General features: G+C 40.8%; 1 protein-coding gene across 1 annotated transcript; it reads right to left on the bottom strand.

Moving 5' to 3' along the window:
- Positions 1 to 571: 571 nt before the first annotated feature.
- On the bottom strand, positions 572 to 18,913 carry LOC118775112 (SH3 domain-binding glutamic acid-rich-like protein). The gene is made up of 4 exons (XM_036524840.1): positions 18,556 to 18,913; positions 4,850 to 5,035; positions 4,072 to 4,152; positions 572 to 1,480 (listed from the first exon to the last, which is right to left on the bottom strand). Exons 1-4 carry the CDS (start codon positions 18,598 to 18,600, stop codon positions 1,445 to 1,447), a joined length of 348 nt encoding a protein of 115 aa, XP_036380733.1. The 5' UTR covers positions 18,601 to 18,913; the 3' UTR covers positions 572 to 1,444.
- Positions 18,914 to 20,425: the final 1,512 nt, after the last annotated feature.

Raw genomic sequence — 20,425 nt, 5'->3', positions numbered from 1 at the left:
AGAATGCAAAATCCCTCCACACTTGCGTATATGTAAATAAACAAATACTGACTGTACAGTAAGCCACCCACATTAAAGCAAAAAGCAAAGGAAACTCTGAAAGCTGAGTCAGTTACACTGTTACTGCTGTCATTCTGAAGTTTAACAGTGTGTGGAATTTACCCCCACCCTGCTTACTCTGGCAAGCCTTCCCTCTACTGCATCAGGGGAATGCTGGGAAAAACCCAGTCAGGCAGTCTGGCAGAGGAGGAAGGCCATCAATTGTAGCCAGTAGGGACTCACAACAGGCCTGCTCATAATAGTCAGGCATGGGGAGCTCTCCTAACGAATGCAGTTCTCATGACTGCAGGCTGCGAATCAGCATACTAATTTCCCGAACCTTCTGCTGTTCAGCTAAGCCAAAAAACCCATACCTGTGGTGTCCAAATAACCATCATATAACTAAAAGTGTTCCGCAGTGTGTGCCAGGCATAGAAATGGAGCAGTCTTCAGGCATGAATGTCTCTGGAGAAATATCAAACAATACAGAACACCAGTATCAATACATAAGATAGACTTTATTGGACCTGACTCCTTGCAACAGCGCTACTTTTATATGCATTTCAATTCACAAATTCCTCCCAGGAACTCATGTGGGAAAACATTACACAACCAATAAATATGTGTTTTGTTTCCCATTAATAATATTGTATATTAACGTCATCTAAAAACTTAAAAATCTGTTCAAAATTTGTATTACTCTATTTAACTTTGAGGCTGGTCTTTACTATTTAAGACAAGCATACAATGTAATAAAAGAATACATATGTTCCCTGCTGCCTTTAACATAAGTGGATTTTTGGCATGTTTCCTTTTTTATTATCTACACAAAAAGGTGCAAACCAGACAAAGAATAGGATTGTATTAAGACTCGTACAGATTGCTTGTCTCAGACAAATGCATAAGTACCTATGTTTTAACCTAAAGCCAGTTACACATTGAGTGCTAGGAATATTCCTTCAAGAATAAGTTCTTTTATGGGCTACTGCCAACAGAGTGTGTGTGTGTGTCTACACCTGTGTACACCCATGCATGCATGTATGAAGGTGGAGGAAATTATTACAATTCAAAGTGCTGAAATTTGCGGAAAAGACAATAATTCATCAGCACGACTTGGACCAAGTTAAATTTATGGTAAGAAATGAAAAGTTCTGAAAAAGTGTTGATTGTTGAACATTAAGAACATATAATATGCAAAATTTAGCACTGCTAAATAATCATTAAATGAATCTGAGAACATGAGTTACTTGAACTGAAAAATGCGAAAACATTTTGGTCTGCAGTTAGCACAGCTGGTATTGTCCTCTGGCACATGCTCTTCCAGAAAGCGCTGGCGTTGCGATGCAGTACTGGAGACTGACAGTGGATGGCGCTCATGATCGAGGAAGGCAAAGACACTTGCTGATTACTGCTGTTCCCGTCTGGCTAGGGCCTCTGCTTCCTGTTGAGAGAAGTAAAGTGTAACTATGGAATCAGTGGGCAAACAAATACATCATCAAAAGACAGCAAAACCCAAATGACTGTTTTAAGGAAATCAATTACTGTTTCTTTGATATTCTGCATCAGGCACCATGGTGACCTGCGTCATCAATCCAGCTACAAAATTCAAATTATGTTTTAGTAACATTGGCACTACAACTGCTCAATGCAAGATGGTACATCCATCCATCAGTTTTTAATTGGTTCAGGTACGTCTCTTTTCTGCATCAGTGTCAGTGACCAATTGAGTCAGAGCAGCATGATTTTGATCCAATTTGATCATGGAAATTTATCTGTCCCTTTGAGCCTCTAGAGAAAGCACACAATGCAAATATTCCAATTTGACCAGAGCCCTGACTACTGATTTGGACAGCATGTCGTCATTGAACAAACCGCACTGAAGACGATAATGTGGCCTTAAAATGCTTCAAACATATTGTCTGTGTTGAGTTCATACCAGGAAACTGAGATAGCTCAATGTGGTCTTGGACAGGGGACAGTGGTAGATTAATTAAGGGGCACACAAACTGGAAACTGACCCTGCCACCCCCAAAAACAGGCACACCCCATCCTGTGAGCCACAGCTCTCCACTCCAATGTCGGGGGGGGGGGTGCCCTGATTCACGCGGGCGGGGCTGGGGAGGCTGCCACAGCCAATGAGGCGTGATGCAGGCATGGAGAGGGAAATGTCAGCTTAATTAACATCCTCCCTTTGTGGGCGAGTCACGGTCATTACTCTGCAGGACCACGCCGCGAGGACATCATCCTGATAGGTGGAGCGGAGGCATTTAAAGTTTACTGTTATTATCACTACGACCACAGCCTATATGGATCACGTTATGGACCTAGATGAGTGTCAGGACGCAAACGCAAGAGGCTCCGAGCACGTGCTAGAGCAGGGGGGTGTAAAAATGGCAAACATGACATCAGACGGGTTTTAATATGAAATTAATTACCGTGCAACGCAGAATAAACGTCTGAAACCCATGCAACGCGAGAACATTACTGTCGCAACAACAAACTCAGATTAGTCCTAGATGCCGAAAATTGAATTCGATACACTGCAGAGGGAGAAAATGAACTGCCAGCATAACTCATGGCACATCTTGCATTTATGCAGTCCTACATGTGTGACTAATGAGACGGCATAGATGGCATCTCAAAGCGAAGGCGTTTACTTCATGAGAGGCCGAGGCAATTCGCAAGCCTAAATGGGATTTTGGCTTTTATGAGGGAGCGGTTTGAAATTTGCATGCGAATTGGAACGGCTAAAAGGTTGCCGTGTTCAGGGTGATAGGAGATGAAAGGGATAAGAAAGTTTCATTTGCATTCATGTATCATCGATGCTTAAATGTAATTTACATGCTGTTACAGGGCTCTTTGTTCCATAGCCGTTGCTCTGTAGCCAGAGCTTTCCGTGGCAGGGCACAATGAAGACCACGCTTGCGCCTTCTATTTTATATGTGACTACTCCCTTCCCAAGGACAGGGGACAAGCTATAGCTAATGCATCAAAATACACCATATATCAGAAATATATGATGCTTCTTCCATTTAATATAAAGTTAATTCTATTGTGTAATGTTATTTCTGCTTTCATATAGTACCAGTCAAAAGTTTGGACACACCTGATTAAGATAATGGGAAACATGCATTAAAAGACATTTTGATCTAAAGAGTTATGCTTAAATGCTTTTAATTTATGTCTTAGACAAATATAAATAGTGAAGTTGATGCCTATGCATCTTTCACAAAATATTTTTTTCTGCTTTGAAGAATCTGAAATATTGGATTGTTTTGATTTGTTTAAGACTTTTTGGTCACTGCATAATTCCATTATTTCAAAAAATTTCATAATTTTGCTGTTATTTTAAAAAATGGAACATAATAAAAATAAAGAAAAAAAGTCGTGTCCAAACGCTTGACTGGTACTGTATATGCAATGTTATAGATCTATTATAGCACATACTGTAAAAAATGCAGCTCCACTCCTATGCTTCCACAGTATACACGTTGTCCATGTATACAGCTAAAATTCCTACTGAGGCAGCTTGGGTTGAAAACTTTGCCCAAGAAAACAGTGGCCCATCTGGGAACCGAACAGAAAGGCTTATGCACTGCTCCCTTCCCCTACATCACACTGCTGTCCCCTCAGAATGTTCAGCCAGTCAGCGTGTCGAACACACTCCACACCCCACACCTCACTCACTTGGCTAACCAATAAAGAATGGTGTGAATTTGATAACCTACACTGCTGAGCCAGTGTTTTCAGAGCAGCAGAACGTCAGGTCACATTGCAGTTGGTTTTGTGCCTTTGCTTTATCTGAGCAACGATAAAAGCTGTGCAGATAGTTCTATCGATACGTCATTATTCAAAAGTAAACACTTCGAAAAAATTGTGCAGCACCTCCAACTTGTTCTATCTAAACTAAGTCTTTGTACAATAACATGTAAAGCAACACTGACAAATGAGTCTGCTTAACAGGATGTGATCTCATTGCTGTTTATGACAACGACTGCATGTCGCTCCAGGCGTGCTTATCACCCCACCTACCTTGGAGCCAGGGGGAGCCGTCAGGCCTAAAAACGCATAGACGGCATTGTCCTCCCGGGCGTCAAAAAAGGCCTCGTAATTCTGTGAGGAGGAAAAGAGAAGACCAGAGCCTTGGGTGCACAGTCTGTGCTTTCAAGATGACCACAACACTGTGTGAGGAAACTCATAGTCAGGTCTGTTTCTTTTTCTAGTTAAAATACCTACTACCTGTCTAATACCTGTCTATGGTGCAAAAAAAGAGTAACAGTGAGGCTACCACCAGAATCTCTCTGTGTGCTTATGCAGCAGGCCTATGAAAATCTGTTTCTACATAAACACAAAGGGACATATATCAGCAATAGCTGGTCTCTTCTCAGTGTTCAGCCCTTGTGGATTCAATTCAGCAGCTGATGCAGTTTTCTACCTTGAAATTGGATGCTTTGAAGAGAAATGTAGGTATTATAGAATTACAGATGGATAAACAAAACATGCTTGTAGACTTGCTGGGGCGTGTTACAATATTCAGTTATAATGAGATGTAGAGGGGTTGTATTGATTTGCCTAAATTGGGCATGCTGAGCTGTGCTGTAGCCAGCGCTTCTGTTTTTTAAGAGAGGTCATTTCTTTCTCTTTCCTTCTCTTCGTAGGTCATTTGATGATTAACACATACATGCTTGTACATCTTCCTATAAATACATACCAGTATCCACACATATACATGCACTGCAGACTGTTTCAACACAATACCTGTCTTTCACCCGTATGAACTTGCACACAAACAGAGGCGCACAGCGCTCACCCCGCAGTACTGCTCCTCATTGAAAATCTGTGGGGGCAGAGGATTCCCTGTGGTCGGCCGACTGTCTTCCGGGACATTTTCCCGCATCCACTTCCTGTTGTCCTCATTGTTAGCAATGTCACACTCCTCAAATTCAATCTTGTTAGCCGCCAGGAAGCCCATGACATCTTGCTGCTGCTTCTTGATCTGGGATGGGGGCAGTAGAGAAAGTCAGAGTGCTGTTACAGATCCATAAAGTACCATTTCAAGATTTCAAAACAGAATTTTCATGCAGAGACAAGCACATTATTTTTCAATAAAACACCATTCATTGCTGCTGAATTTTATTATATTACATTACATTCATTTAGTGGACACTCCAGCACAAAAGAACAGAAGTGTATCCATTCAAGCTGAATGAGCAACAGTGTCAGACCAGGCTAACAACACTCCCAGACCAGTGAGTGTGAGCATAACACCATGCAAGCCCAACCACAAGTTAACTTGTGCAACCTGACTAGACAGCCCAGAAACCAACTACACATGCTACCATACGTAAGTCACTAGAGTCCAAAACGCATCGTAATACTACATGTAAAATAAACAGCAAGTACTACAAGTAGCGTGTGTTAGGGGGTGGGGATTATGGTGGAACCAAGATGTAGTCTGAAGAGGTGAGTCTTCAGTCTGCGTCGGAAGATGGCCCCTGATTCCGCTGTCCTAACCCCCGTGGGAAGTTCATTCCACAGAGGGACCGGTACAGACAGGGATTGTGTCTGAGAGGAGCGACCCCATCGGGATGGGACCATCAGTTGCCCCACAGTTGCAGAGCAAACTACTATAAAACATAATTTAAAACACTACTGACATACATAACAGAATCTAATATTGCACACAATAAAATAACATAGTTCGTTTTGGCATGGACCGTGTTGATGATCAAGCATGACGGTCTCTGTGACAGCACGTGAAACTGGTAGCATGAAATGACACCAGGCCTGGGCTGAAATCCCAGAAGGTTAAAGTAGATAAAATTACATTTGCCACCATTATCTATCTTTTCGGTTAAATCTGATTTAAATGCAACTTGGAAATAGCAGTAGTATCAGGACGTGCCACCCCAGATCTACACCATAGGGTAGCTAAAACCTGCTCAAATGCTAGCAATGTGTTGCCCACACAGTGCAGAATGTTAAAAAGCATCTGCAGAGAAGGACAGAAAATGACTTTCTTAAAAGACTACAAAGATAGCAATTAAGAGAAATGAAATCAAAGAGATTTAAACTGACTGGTTTAATGTGAAGGGTGACTTTAAGAAACTTGTCTCAAAAGTGATTGAGACTGAGAGCGGAACATGTCACCGTAAGCAGGAAGAACATGTCCCTTGACTCACGCACAGCCAAGAGAAAAAAGGAACATGCTCTGTAAGGTTAGCCAAATTATGAAAATGTACAGACACAACAACTCAAATTCCCTGGGGCGACGCCCACCGGAACTGCCAATTTGCCTACAGGGTTCAATCCAATGATGATGCCACTAAGAAAACATATTACCACCACAGCCTCGAGGGGACACCAGTGCATTGGTGAGAATACATACATGTTCACATGGCAGCAGTACTACGCAGAGGTAAAAAACAGGGCTTGTAACCCAGTGGTTACTGGTTCGACTCTCAGGTGGTCCTGTGCTGTAGTACCCTTGCACAAGTTACTTAACCCAAATGCCTCAGGACATGTTTTAAGTAACTACGATGCTTTTTACTGATGTTCACTAGGGTAACAATTTAGAGATGCCAATTAACTAATACTAATACAGCATGTCTTATAATGGCTTATAATGGTAAGAAGCTGAAGTACTTGGAGGACATCCCACAAGGACATGGAAGAACATGCAAACTCAGATGAGCACCTAATATAACACTGGACCCTGAAGTTGCTAGTTGTCCAGTAATCTATATTATATGTCCTGACTGTTGTATCACAGAGCTCAACCTGCACCAGGTGGGAGGGAAAAAAAGAACAATTGATTAAATTTTACATTTTTTACTTTATTTAAATTTTTTTAAATTTCTTAGTCAGTTGAACTCCATAGCTCCACATTCATGTCTGGTGCAGAAGTACTGCTCTTGCAGAGCCCTCAGACAAAGAGCAGCCAAAGGTTGTCAATCCCTTCTGTCAGCCTGCCAGCCTGTTCCCCTCCGAGATGTCCAGCAGAAAACAAGATGAACGAAGTAAGCCGGGTGTGGGGCAGGGGGGTTTGGCTAACTGGAGGGTCTCAGTGAAGAACACAGCATCAGGCCCCAGCTCCTCATTAACTGAAAAAAAGGCCCAAGTACTCCACTGGCAGAGACCAGAGACACACGGGGGAGGGAGCGGCCAAAACGGACAACAACCTCTCAGAGTCCAGGCCAATTTCATCTCAAGTGCCCCACTGTGCCAGACACCCAGCGGGTGGGGGTGGGGGTGGCACAGGCTCATTTCAATAGCGTTTCAAAAATGCAGCCTGGTGGGCAATCTTGGCTGGAAATTTCCACGCATCATCAACACTAATCGAACGGTCAAATGCACAGCAGGCCTATCTGAAGTAGGTGTGCTGGGCGAATCTACTGCTGTGCAACTCTTTCCAAATTCAGTGCATTTCATTATTCCAGTGTCAGGAAGAAGATTTATAAAAATGCATTTAAAGGCTTAGCCTGTTCTTCCAAGTCAAGACATTTGTCAGGTGTATATTAACTGCATGTATGGGAAAGTGAAACAAGCACTTATTTTTAAAGATGAGGTCTTCCAGCAGTACAAGAATGAAGTGCCTGGCTGGACTATGGTGCTAGTTATGTCGAGACTCAGTCTTAAACCATGACCAGAATAACAACTCTAAAAAGGGCCATGCATTTGTAACAGTTTAAGTGCGGAAGTTGCTAGAGTTTCTGGGAGACATGAACTTCCTGAGAGTTCATTATTGGCTGTCAGGGTTCAGTAACACTTTAAACAATAACAGATGGATAAAAAGGGCAATAGAGAAGGTAGAGCATCACATAAGGGACTAGTGTTTCAAACGCTGCGTTGTGTCCAGAGATTATCATCTTTTGGCAGATGGTTTCCTCCATCTATTTTTGATTCTTGTGTCTGAATCTAAACAGTTCTTTGTGCCGTCTCCACAGTGGAGACATGCAGAGCTTGCCTTACACATACAAGTGAAATAATATTGCTTAAGTGATCTTGCTCCCAAACACTGGTGGATATTTGCTGTGGAGAACAAACAGTTCACCATATGAAGATCGGAAATTGTCAAAATGGTGTTTGCATGTTGTTCTGCACAATAAATCAACTGTAAAACCTATATTATATTCTCTACTACGAAGATATTGAAAAAGATGTAAAGGTAGAAGTTAGTGTTACTCATTACATACTGTATGTTGCTCTCAAGGTGGTATTCTTTCAAAGCTGAGATCAATTTTATTGCCATTACCTGCTCTGTGCAACCCAAACAGAAAAATAAGGTGACATCTTAATTGTACACATAAATACATACATACATACACATTAGCATACACAAATTAAAGAAGTTAACAAAAATCACCACAAGGTAATACTACTTAATGTTGCTAAAGTGGCCGCATTTAACAGTTATAGCTAGTTATGGAACTGAACACACTTCGAAGAAAACCTAATAGCCTCTGAAATAAACATTCTTGAAGAGCAATTAATGAAGTACAGAAAAACTGCAATCAAAATGCTTTTAGACACCTCTCATTATTTTGTCCCAAAAATTCTACAATAGCAAATTCAATGCATCAGTCCGCATAAGAGGCTCTTCCTCTGTACCAAAAATGAAAGTTGAGACTGCTGTTCACGTAGGAGCTTTTAACCTTGATACACCTGGAGACAGCGAGAGAAACACCAGAGTGAGAAGACAATGCTGAGGTTGATCTCCTACTATAAACCCAGGATGAGCTAAATAAACAGGCTGTGTTAGGAAATGCTTTACGTGCTTTGTGCTCCCAAAGAAACAGGCCTAGGGGAGAGCTTTCCAAGGAGGTCTGACCCCAGTCCTGTAATTGAGTTTATTTGCTCCTGTCAGGGGAAACACTCTGGCTGTCAGTAAATGCCGGATCCATAATCCTGAGGCAATAATTTGGAAGCCAACGAGGGCAAAATCAAGATTAAAAGGGAAGGGAAACAAAAGGTCAATGCGGCCAATAAAAACACACAATGGCAGGCAGAACAGGCCAGGCTAGTAAAGCTGAGGAAGAGAGAGAATGTGTGGGAAGACAAGGCCCCCCACCTAGTGGGTACATCCTCAGCTGTGTGCAACTGGTTTGGAGTCGTCCTAAAAATTAAGAACGGCCCTACAAGGAGACACGGCAACTGGGATCTGTCGAGTTAAGGGAGGACACAGACGGCTAAATGCAGACCAAATATGGCCAAAAGAGAGGAGTGCAATGCCTGCCTGCTGCTCAAAAACCAAGTCTTGCCAACTCCCAACATGTTCACCTCCAACGCCCCAATAGGCAACGGGATTTCTTTGAGACTGCACATGTCATCAAACTGGTAAGCACCACTGGTGTCCTTTGCCGCTGGTCATATTCAGGCTTGGTTTAAAAATGATAAAAATCTTGGTAAACATCAGTACACATCATTTTCTCAAAGTTCCAAATACCCAATGGACAAAAGAGCAATCAATAAATGCACACACGATTAAATTCCATTGCTAGATGCTGTGTTCATGCAGCGGTTATATGATCATCATACTACTATTAATTAACCCCACTACTAATTTACCCCACACAGGAAATGGCAGAAGTGGGTGTGTGTAAACAGCTGGAAGCGAGGTAGTGATAACTCCACAATTGTTTGAAAATATTTTCTGCTCAATTACATCACCACATCTTACACCACTTTATTTGTTAAATGCGGATTATTGTTAAGTCTTGTATATCTCATTTTCACATAGAGTATGTGTATATATGTATGTGTATACATACAGGAGGTAGACATAAATATTGTACAGACCTCAGTGAAAGCATCACCTCAAGAACACCACTGTCTTCATATTGAAAACTGTCGACTATCTGTGAGGACTGCAACAGAAGTAGAACGAAGCCTGCAAAATCAATGAGATATTCAAACAGGTAGGATTATATATAGCTAAGTCCAAACTGTCAGATGGCATTATTAGATAGCACTTAGAGGCATGACTGTAGGTGCCAAGGCAGCAAAGGTCTGGATTACTAGCCTTGCTTGGGCTTCAAATTCATAACTGCTGATTCAGATCCCACAATAAATCCTTAACCCTTCAACACCCAGCTGGTTTTAACATGTCAAAAGCAATAAATTAAATTAAAGAGCCACTGATGTCACCCTGTCCTACCAAAAGCATGGTGGGAAGGGTGCCGTGCTGCAAACACAGCACCCACAACCTACCCCCCTATGGAGAGCGTGAAAGAGGAGCAGCTTGCATCTCTGTTGAACCGACAGTCACAGAGCCTTCATTGTGTGAGTGCCAAGTGAAATTAATTTGCAGGGGAATGGAGCCAAATTCCATGTCCCCCCTACTTCTCACTGTACACCAGGTTTCACAGAAAACCGTCCTCTGACCATGCGTCGGATTCTCCACTCCACTGTGCAACAGCTGAACATGCACAGAATACACCCTGCAGTCTGAGAGTTTTGGACCATGAGTACCACTGCCTCGTGGAAACAGAGAGACAGGTTTATACTCTGCACTCGCAATGTGAATAGAATTTTTGTTTTTGCCTCCTTTCTCTTCACCAATTTTGAACCAGCTGCAGTGTCACACAAATCATTTTACCCTTATATCATGTTCTAACTCCATGGCAGTCAGTTGTTAGTTAACGGCACTAAACGGATGGAGAATGGACCGTGATTTCAGTACAAAGCTGTAGGGTAATAAGACGTGCCTGTTTTAGGAGCAGTGTGATGACACAAAGGAGCACCATGTGACAGTGTAATACAGACCCACACAGGTAAGCAGGGCATTATGCTATTAGATCATTTAAACCCAAACATTATATTACATTACATTCGTTTAGCAGATGTCCTTATCCATAGCAAATTCCAGCACAACATGTACATTACAGCCACAACAACAATACAAAGTGCTTACAGAGTGTGCTTATTTGCCATTCAAACTTCAGCTGAACTAAAACATTTTAAAAAACAACACATTTCAGTTGACCCTTCTATGGGATTATAAACTACTGTACACCATTACTGTGTAATAATATATAGGTAATACAGGTTTAGTAACACAGTATTTCATATACCGAAATTTCTAATTTACTTTAGTTTGCATTTACTGCACAAGTTAAAAATGTAATGCCAATTCTTGATGGGCAAATTTAGCCTGTAAAACTGGGTAAATTATATACAACTAAAGCTTTGATTGCTCTAAATTATGGGCCTGCATCAGGTGCCCAATACCTGCCTACCTTATCAGCTTTACTCCATCCTTGGACATCCAAGGATGGAGTAAAGATGGATATCTAGGGGATATGCTGGGGATAAAACAACACATCTACTCAAATTATATAAAGTATGTAAATTCTAGCCTGCTGTCTGTAACCACAGATAAGCCCTATCGTTCCTCTTGGTGGGTATTAGCTACGTACCTATGTAACATAACACCTGGCAACTAGGTTTAAACCAGTTAAAAGAAAAGTAAGTGGTTCACATTTGTGACCATAAATTAGCTGATGTCTGAGAATGGTGATTATTGATTACTCATTGAGGGTGGATAAAATATGTTTTTTCAACCTTTTGAAAGAATTTCACTGAAAAAAATGCAACCTCATGAGATACACAAAAATAAGACCTAGTCTTTTAGCCAGCTCAGTGTGATAGCTAGTGAGAGAGCAATCATAGAATTTGTTTTTTTAGTAAACTAATCTAACACTGCTGCTGTCAGCTAGAGTTAGCTTCCAAAATTAAAAAAAAAAAAAACTCAAGTGAATGAGGGATAAAAAATATATTGAAAGCAAGTGCTTCCACACAGATGTGGTAATTAAGCAATTAAAATCCATTCATGGTTAGAGCAGGCCCAGTTGCCCATTATTTTAGCAACCATGGCTAGTGGAGGAGATTTTAGTGACTTTGAGAGAGGGGTATTGTTGAGGCACATTTGGCAGGAGCTTCAGTGACAAATGTTTGCTGACTGCTGATGTTACACAATGAACATTGGTTAAGATGATGGGGGTGTGGAAGTCTGAGGGAAAGCCATCATCAGCTAGGGGCAAGTGTGGTCAAAAGTACAAGCTCCTCAACCATGATGTCCATGCATTGGTTTCAGATACAAGGCAAAACAGATTAACGACTCCAAATCAGTTGACTGCAATAATCAATCTAGGGCGTGAGCAGGCAGTCTGATTAAGAACAGTCCGCTGCACCTAAAAGTATGTTTGCGAGTACTTCCTTTATTTTGGCACTTCCCTATAGTACATGTGAGAAAAAAAACCCATACACATAACTCTGTTTAATAAGCCCTGCTTATAAACTTTTAAATGTTAAGTAATTTACAATTATCTTGTTAACTAGTTGCTTTAAATTTCAGCATCTCTACTTATTAGGCAAGGGTCTAGCTAAAAGAATTTTGCCCACTTACATCAGTTGGACTGCACTGCAACATGTTTGTCTATTTTTAACAGTCATGCTGCATTAATCTTCTCTCATGGACCAGTTAAAAATGTTACCGATTTTAAAAGTACATTATGTTAAGCAATCTACCATAGCAACAGTATATTGATATAATTAAATGAATAAACTACATGTTATTTTGTAGAACTGAATTATTTAACAGTAATACCTGAGTTGAAATTATTTTTGTGGAACAGCTCTAATTTGTCTGCAATCAATCACATTTACATGCAAAACATGCTGTTTCACAAAGGCTATTCCTGTGTAAGCTAGCCATCTCTTCATCTGAAAAGCATGAAATGGACAAGAGAAAGCCCCACCCCTCTTAGAATATCATCCAATAACAACCAACACTGTTTCACAGTCCTCTTCTATTTTGAACTGATTGGGGGGAATTTGTCAATGATTAGATTTTACTGTCGAAATACACACTTACGACTGACAGCCAATTAATCTACAGACTGGTAACATCCCTAACAGTTACATCAGCTGGTTTGTGTTATGATCATTTCTGTATAGTCAACAAACTGAAGTGAGAAAATACATATTAGTTTTGAATGAAATTTAGGGAATGAATTATCACCAGTGTTAAAATGGACATGAACACAGCTGAAAAATTCCAGTTTAAAGACTGAAGATCATTAAATGCCAGGGAAAATATTAAATGGGCTATCAGACAGGGAAAAGATCCACATCTTATGACATAGGATTCAAAATGCCAAAGTTCCTGGCTCAAAAGGGTCAAGGTCAATAATGAACTCAGAACAGTCTATATCAATTTGCCAGTTAATGTAAAACACTGTTTTGTATTATTTGCTGTCACAATAACTGTTGCAATAAAATGATAGACGAAGGGAATTGCTAACGCTTTTTCCCGAGCCAGTCCAGATAGTGAAGAATTTTTGCCAAAGAAAATTGTTGTTGATGCATCTAACAGCATTGAGGAAATGCAGATGTTTCCCAGCTTTCAAGACAGCTAGACAAAAGTAACTGTGTAGGAGAAAAGGCAAGACTCATCAAAACTATCCACTGCCTGGGAAGCACCACATAAAACTAGAAAGGAACGTTGGAGGACAAATTTTACGTTGTCTAGGAAAAGCCTAGCATGGCATTGGTCAATAATACTTTGCATGAGAGGCAGTCTGCATCTGTGGTGGCTGTAGCAGGCCCCTTGTGACACAAAACACACAAGGAACACAATCCCATACTAGCTGAAGGTATTGGCAAAGTTTCATAAGTTGAGATGGAAAGCTGTAGAAGTTACATACAGAAAATCAGACAGAATATGAACAACAAGAAGATGAGTAAGGAGAAATAATAGGAAGAATAGTAAGTTGGCTTTTTCAAGACAACTTGATTATGAACAACTGCAAGTAATAACAAAGTTTACAAAGACCGACACCTGATGAACCTATGAAAATAGGCCATTTTGTGTAGAACTGACTTGACCTGGTGTTGTTGAGACCAACCACCCTCTTTAATTCTCTCTTTGAGCAGTCTCACAGGCTAACCCTGGAAAACTGTCAAGAGGAGCTCAGCTATGCTGTCCAAGCAATGAGTTTGTCCAGCTGTTCTGGCTCAGTCATCGCAATTTCACAAGCCCCAACAAGAAGTACTTCTCTAGGCTTACATGCCTGCTGAATGAAAGGAGGGGGAGGAGTAGCATCTGTGGGAAGGGTCTGATGTCTGCTCCCTCACCCCATGCAAGCTGTTTAGCTAACTAAACTCAATAGTGAACAAGTGAAAAGTCTCGGCAACTGAATTTCGAGGGCACGTACTCAAGATGACGCATGCAGACAGTTTTGGGTCTCTCTGTGGAATAACTTGGTAGCTTTGTTGAAATGGGACCACTTAACAATATTGCATACTTTCAGAGAGTCAGATGCAAACACTCTAAAAGTGGTGCAGCTGTGCAGTTACTCCGGGATGGCCCTGGCTCCAATGACACCATGTTCCTAATTGTCAGCATGGGCGTGCATGTTCCCCTTTGGTTCTCTTGAGACCCATGTCTTCAGGTTTTTTTTTAGAGCTCTGTGTGTCTCGTGGCCCTTTTCCCTTGGCTGACTGCCTCTGAATCGATTCCTATTGACCCACAGCCCAGAAATACAAAGAGCCCAGTCAAAAAATCAGAGTATAAGCTGTAGCCCCATGGATTTCTGTCAGTCTCAAGCTGCAACTGGGCAATCAGGTGACAGTAAACACTATATCTGTTCCTTGGCTCTCAGAAAAGGAAGCTGATTGACAAACGGTCGTCTTCCCGATAATAACCGAAACTGGGTTCTGAAGGTCTTCTCAATTTATAATGGATCTGGATTGCCTTTTTGACACCAAGTCTCTTCTCAGACTAATGCATGCAAGTTCATGCCTCTGACAGCTAACACAAATTACCTCAGTTAAGCACTCTCAATTGCAGACCTCTACGACCAAAAACTTTCAGCAGAGGAATTACACTCCCTAATCTGACCACCCTGGTTACATAACCTCTAGTGGGTACGGGTAAACAAGAGGGCTGGTAGATGTCCGGTACTGGTCAGAGACATAGGGTTCACAGACATTTATTCTTTCATCTCTGTACTTCATATTCTATTACATGAGGAAGACTGTGCAGTTTTAGTGTTAACAGATGGAGAATGTGCATGTCATTTCGGCCACAGAGCTTCTTTTTAAATTCCCACACTTCACTGCACTGCAAAACCTAAAATGTAAAGCTAAAACCCAACACTCACACACTTAAGTCAAATGGTGTAAATGGTTTTTTTATGTGTACTGGCTACAGAAATGAGCAGTGTGTTTTACAAGCTCTCCTGTGAATTCCCTGGAGTACTGCAGGAGACAGGATCGAATTCCAGAAAGCTCCAAATGAAAAAGGTGGAGAACGTGCACAGAGCCAGCTTGCTAAACCTCACCCCCTCCCACTCCATGGAGGATAGCTTTACTACTTGTGTTGAATTATCTTTTGTTAGGTCATTCGCAGCGTCTGCAGGGAGGTGTAGATTTGATTACCTGTGAGTGCTGCGCAAAGGTCATGTACACTTTCGCTGCTATTAGAGTTATAATGGGTAAGTCCCTAAGTAACTGCTTTGGAACAGCAATGTGATCTTTCACTCCTGTGAGCAAAATGACTCTACACAGTCACACTTCAATATTAACAGGACTGGGCTCTGTATGTCAACAGCACAATGCCTGGTTTCCCCCTATTTACTCCGACTCACTGTAATTCCTCAATAAGAACATATGCTTTGTTTCATAGTAGTCTGGAATTTGGACAGAGGCTTGTCGCATAAATGTCTCCTATCGTCAGAATTCCATTGTTCACTTTTGCCTTTGTGTTTATCTTCTTCATCAGCAGGTCTGGGGAAGCCTAAGAGGGATAATGTGAGTAATTCTGTAAATTGCTTCCTTAAATCAAATGTGTTTATTTTTTTCCTCAGGCAAAGTCAACTACTGCATACACATTAAACCGCAACATTTTTTGCACTTGGTGGAATCTGTAGATGTTTTTTTTTTTTCAAATATCCAGTGTCTACTCAGGAACAAAAGCAAAAACAGCCACAAGCAATATGCTAATTTTATTTATCTTATTCAAAAAAGTAGCTTTCATTTATTATACATGTGATTGATACCTCACATCAGAATCAACTTCTCAAGTGTTAGATATCTATATCTCTGTATGTATGTAATGGGAAAAGAGAGGTCTTCTGATAGTGTCTCATTTTTAAGACAAGGGTTAGGGTGTAAAAACCTGACTGAAGTTCCTACAGTGGGGGTGTACTTGTACACCAGATGTTTCATAACAGAGAAATCAGGATAAGCATTGATCCTATCACTCACCTGGCTCAGACACATTTACTTATTTCATAACAGACAGTGATTTTTGCAAATAGTGAACTAAAACAGTTCAAAATGTGCAGTTGGCTAATTGGCCTGGGTTTCCTTTTTTTAATTCCCTCTGGAAAAAGCGCTATGTACAGAACTTTGTGACAGTCCTGATGGTAGGAATGCACTACAACAAATAAAAATTGATTTATTGATTGATTGATTAATTAAAGTAGACCAGACATTTCAGATGGTCCTGATGTATGCATAACTAACATCGTAAGCTGAGCTATTGAGCCATGAAGATGACTTTCACCTGTGAACATCACTTTCAAATTTAGCAAGTCATTCATGAAGCAGGGAAGATACATGCTCACATAAAAATTCCTAGAGAAGCACCTGATTCCTGACATTCTAATCTTAAGCAAAATGCAAGTGGTGATGGGCAAGTATTTCAGTCTAAATGTGCATGAAGAAGACCACAACTGCATAAATCCATTCTGCTCTAAGCGCTATACAATGCCTGCTTAACAAACACCACCAACTGCCTGCACTCAATGCTGAACATCATACTACGTAAACATTTTGCTTTGGGTTGCTCAGCGAGACAGGCTTGGGACAAATGTCTCAAAGAACCCATGACTGGGATCAAACCAACTAAGGAACCAAACGGTACCAAGCTGATACAGTTCCTCTGTCCAAAGGGATAGCTGTACAACTTGCAAATTACTTTACTTTCACATAACTTTTTTCAACCTCTTTTCACTGTTGTAAGAAACTGCATTAAATAAAGGGATAGTCGTGTCTTTTCACTGCATCTTTTTCCAACCATTTTTCTGTTGATACACATCAATATGATGGCAAATGTATCCCAGTGCTTTTTGATCAAACACCCTCACACTCCCTCACCAGTAAAGATGGACTCTGTTTCTGTTTCCTCAGGACAATGCCCCACCAAGAATACACTAGAAACTGGGTGGAATTAACAAAGGTGCAACTAATTGTAAATTGGGATGCACTGCAGCCAGGGTCTCTCCCCCTTCACCATTCTCACTCAGCTGTCATTGACAGAAAAAACACAAAAAGCATGGCTGCCTGGGATCTCTGTTAACAACCAAAAGGCTGCACGCTTCTTAAATTAGGTAGGATGTTCTGAAAAATTACAAGAAGTCATTCTCAAAGATAACTTCCTGCAGAAGTTGACAGTTTTGGTTGCAGCGGAAATTCCTTTCCTGAGGATCATCCACAACACCATAATTACGTACTGAAGACCCACCCTAGTTTACTTTTTGAGTTTTCTAACATCAGCGGGTTTTCTATGAGTATGATGACCACATCAGACATCTCAAAAAAAAAAAAAAAAACCTCTTCATTAGCTCTTTTACACTGAAGAATTGTACCAGGCTGGCATGCTGAATTGTTTCGATTAGTTGCAAGCATCTCTTTCAAACGTGTATGTGTGTGTCTACAGAGACTGTATGTCAACAGTTGGTGTGCAACGACTACTTAAACACTAGAACTACCACCAGTACGCTACATGTTATACAACTTCTGGTAACAGAATCATGTAGGACCTCTTCAGTGGCACTGACACAGAAAGGCACTCGGAGCCCGTAAAGCGTATTGGCAAGGGCACCGCAGCATTGCGCCCTATTTACTAATATTTATTTAACGTGGCCCCTCCGGGCTCGGGTCGGCGGTTCACTCGCTCGAGAGTTTCTGAGGCACAAAGGGATTAACAACTGCAAAAACGATCCCTGCAGCTATTCAATTTCCGGAGAATGAGGCTGGACGATGGCTATATCTGTAAACATCAAAGAATCAAGTACAGAGTTTAACAGTATCCAGTGCATCACGCACTTATAATTTAGCTAGCAAGCAATCCATTTGCAAACGGAAACCTATTCCATTGTATTTGTTCTCGAAATTAAATAACATGACGTTTGAGTAATAACAACAATCGGGCACAAATGTGTACTACATCTGAAAATACATGCGACATGAAAAGGAAGCTAGCGAGCTATATCACTTGTGTAAGTATAAAAGCAGACGGGAAATCTGGGGGTTTCACAAACTTTAACAGAGCTAAGGTTCAAACAGTCACAGATGCCAATTTGACAGGAATTCTTCAAGATATCATTTTGCAAATCAGACAATTGTCGAGATGCGTTATAAATATAACAAGCTGTGGCTAGAAATAGCCTAACGTTACGCTTAGCTAGTAAACCTAACTTGCTAACGTTATCCAAAAAGTTTTCTTACCGCAGTCGATCCAGAGGAAGATGCTATGTACACTTTTATCACCATCGTTGTTTTTATCCCTCTGGCAAGATGTTTCTCCTGTAAATCTCCTTTTGAGATGCTTCTCCTTTTCTCCGATTCCGTATATATAGCCTAAGTCCTAGTAAAGAAATAAAGTAATTGTAGACTAAGACAAATTATTGTAACGTATAAACTTTCAATGGTGCGTACAGGCACTGGTTTCACTGTATAAAACTGAGTGTAGGTTTTGATTGGGTGGTTATGTTTCTCTTTTAACGTCCCTCCTCTCTCCCTCCCTCCCTCTCTCTCTCTCTCTCTCTCTCTGTCTCTCTCTCGCTGCTCCTCTAAAGGCAAGTTTACCTTTCAACGTGGTTGACACCAAAAGAGATTAATTTTCAACCAGGAAGTGATTACCAAAATCCCTCCTAACCCATGTGATTATTTTTACACCATTATTTCCTCATTTGCCTAGTTCCTGCTTTCCAACAGAAAAGGCCTGAAAGAACTTGAATTCGATATAGACATAGACATAGGCTATAGGCATAGGCTATATAAAGGCAAATCCCCGCCTTTTTACTAGCGTTGCATTGTTTTATTCAGTTTATTGGGCGACGCTAGGCTATCTTCTTCGAATGGGTGCTACAGTAAAAGTGTCTAATATTCAGTGGTTTCAAAAGCAGGGGTGCTTAATTGTTCGTCAGAATTCATCAGTGTTTGAATAACGGATAACATCTTATCAGCTGTTTTCTCGTTGACATTTTCTCGCGAGTCGGAATCAAGATTATCGGGAACTAGCCTACTGTATCTTGAAAAGTCAGTCAGTGGGCTGTAATTAACCGTGAACGTCCAGTCGAAGCCTCTCCAAATGGGCAACTGGTAATATATAAGTCAGTAACTGACGGTGCATGACACATTCGTGTTTTCACTGCATAGGCCTACGTCCTAGGAAAAGGGCATTATCATCTGAGTATGACTCAGGCTGGAAATTGATGATATCCTAATCATTGACAGCCAATTAAACTTCGGTCATGACCACGGGTCGGAATCCTTTATCTTCAAGTCTTATTGTCAGGGAAGTCGAAGTTATAGCGGGTCGTCCGTCATGTAGCCTACATTAACAAGACACTGCAATTCTTTGCCTACATCTAAACACCTTTCACTTTCAACGATAACCAGACACTGTCAGATTTAGACGTTGGTGGAAGATTTTTAGAAGTGTAAACATTTTTACCTAACCAAATAGACTAATCTTTTATTAAACATAATAGGTTTAGATGTATTGGGTTTTATTTTAATGTGCATGCTGTTCGTTTTCGCGTTTGCATTTCAATTGGTCCATTTGATAAAAAACCTATCATGAGATAGTCATGAAGAAGTAGGGCGCCCTCCAGCGAAGAAAATGGAACATTGAGGTCATGCTCCCACCGGGTGTCAAACAAAATGAATACATAGTCTAGGTTACATCTGTCATTCTGATTCAAATGTTAGCTTTTTTTTCTTTGCACTGTTTTTACCAGAAAATACAGTACTACCGCTATTAGTCTGTTTTTGCTCATCTATTAATTGTTAATCATATATATATATATATATAATTTGCCTATATAGACTCTTGATCTTTTCATGCTGACTCGATCTAATCAGTCATCTGAAAATGACTGTATAATTTAGATTTATCACCGCAAAATAAAGTGCAGTGCATGAGATGGATGCGCAAGGCCAGCACAAGGCAGTAACACGAATATAACATATTCTGAAATTTTAAAGGTCTAATCACTCACAAATGATTTTACCCTTCACTACAAGAACAGCAAGGACTCTTCGTTCGAAGTACTGTAGTGTCCCAACACAACCGCGAGGGGAGCCATTTTTC

This window comes from Megalops cyprinoides, chromosome 3 (genome assembly GCF_013368585.1).
Source record: "Megalops cyprinoides isolate fMegCyp1 chromosome 3, fMegCyp1.pri, whole genome shotgun sequence".
Lineage (NCBI taxonomy): Eukaryota > Metazoa > Chordata > Actinopteri > Elopiformes > Megalopidae > Megalops > Megalops cyprinoides.
Note: the sequence above shows the minus strand (reverse complement) of the source record. Positions and strands in the feature narration are given on the sequence as shown.

Bases quoted from the DNA above. Each gene is read 5' to 3' on its own strand.
- LOC118775112 (XM_036524840.1), bottom strand. From the start codon at position 18,600: ATGGTGATAAAAGTGTACATAGCATCTTCCTCTGGATCGACTGCG. The intron at 5,036-18,555 runs GTAAGAAAACTT...CCCCCATCCCAG, and splicing joins CTTCCTCTGGATCGACTGCG to ATCAAGAAGCAGCAGCAAGA. The intron at 1,481-4,071 runs GTAGGTGGGGTG...TTCTCTCAACAG, and splicing joins CGGCTCCCCCTGGCTCCAAG to GAAGCAGAGGCCCTAGCCAG.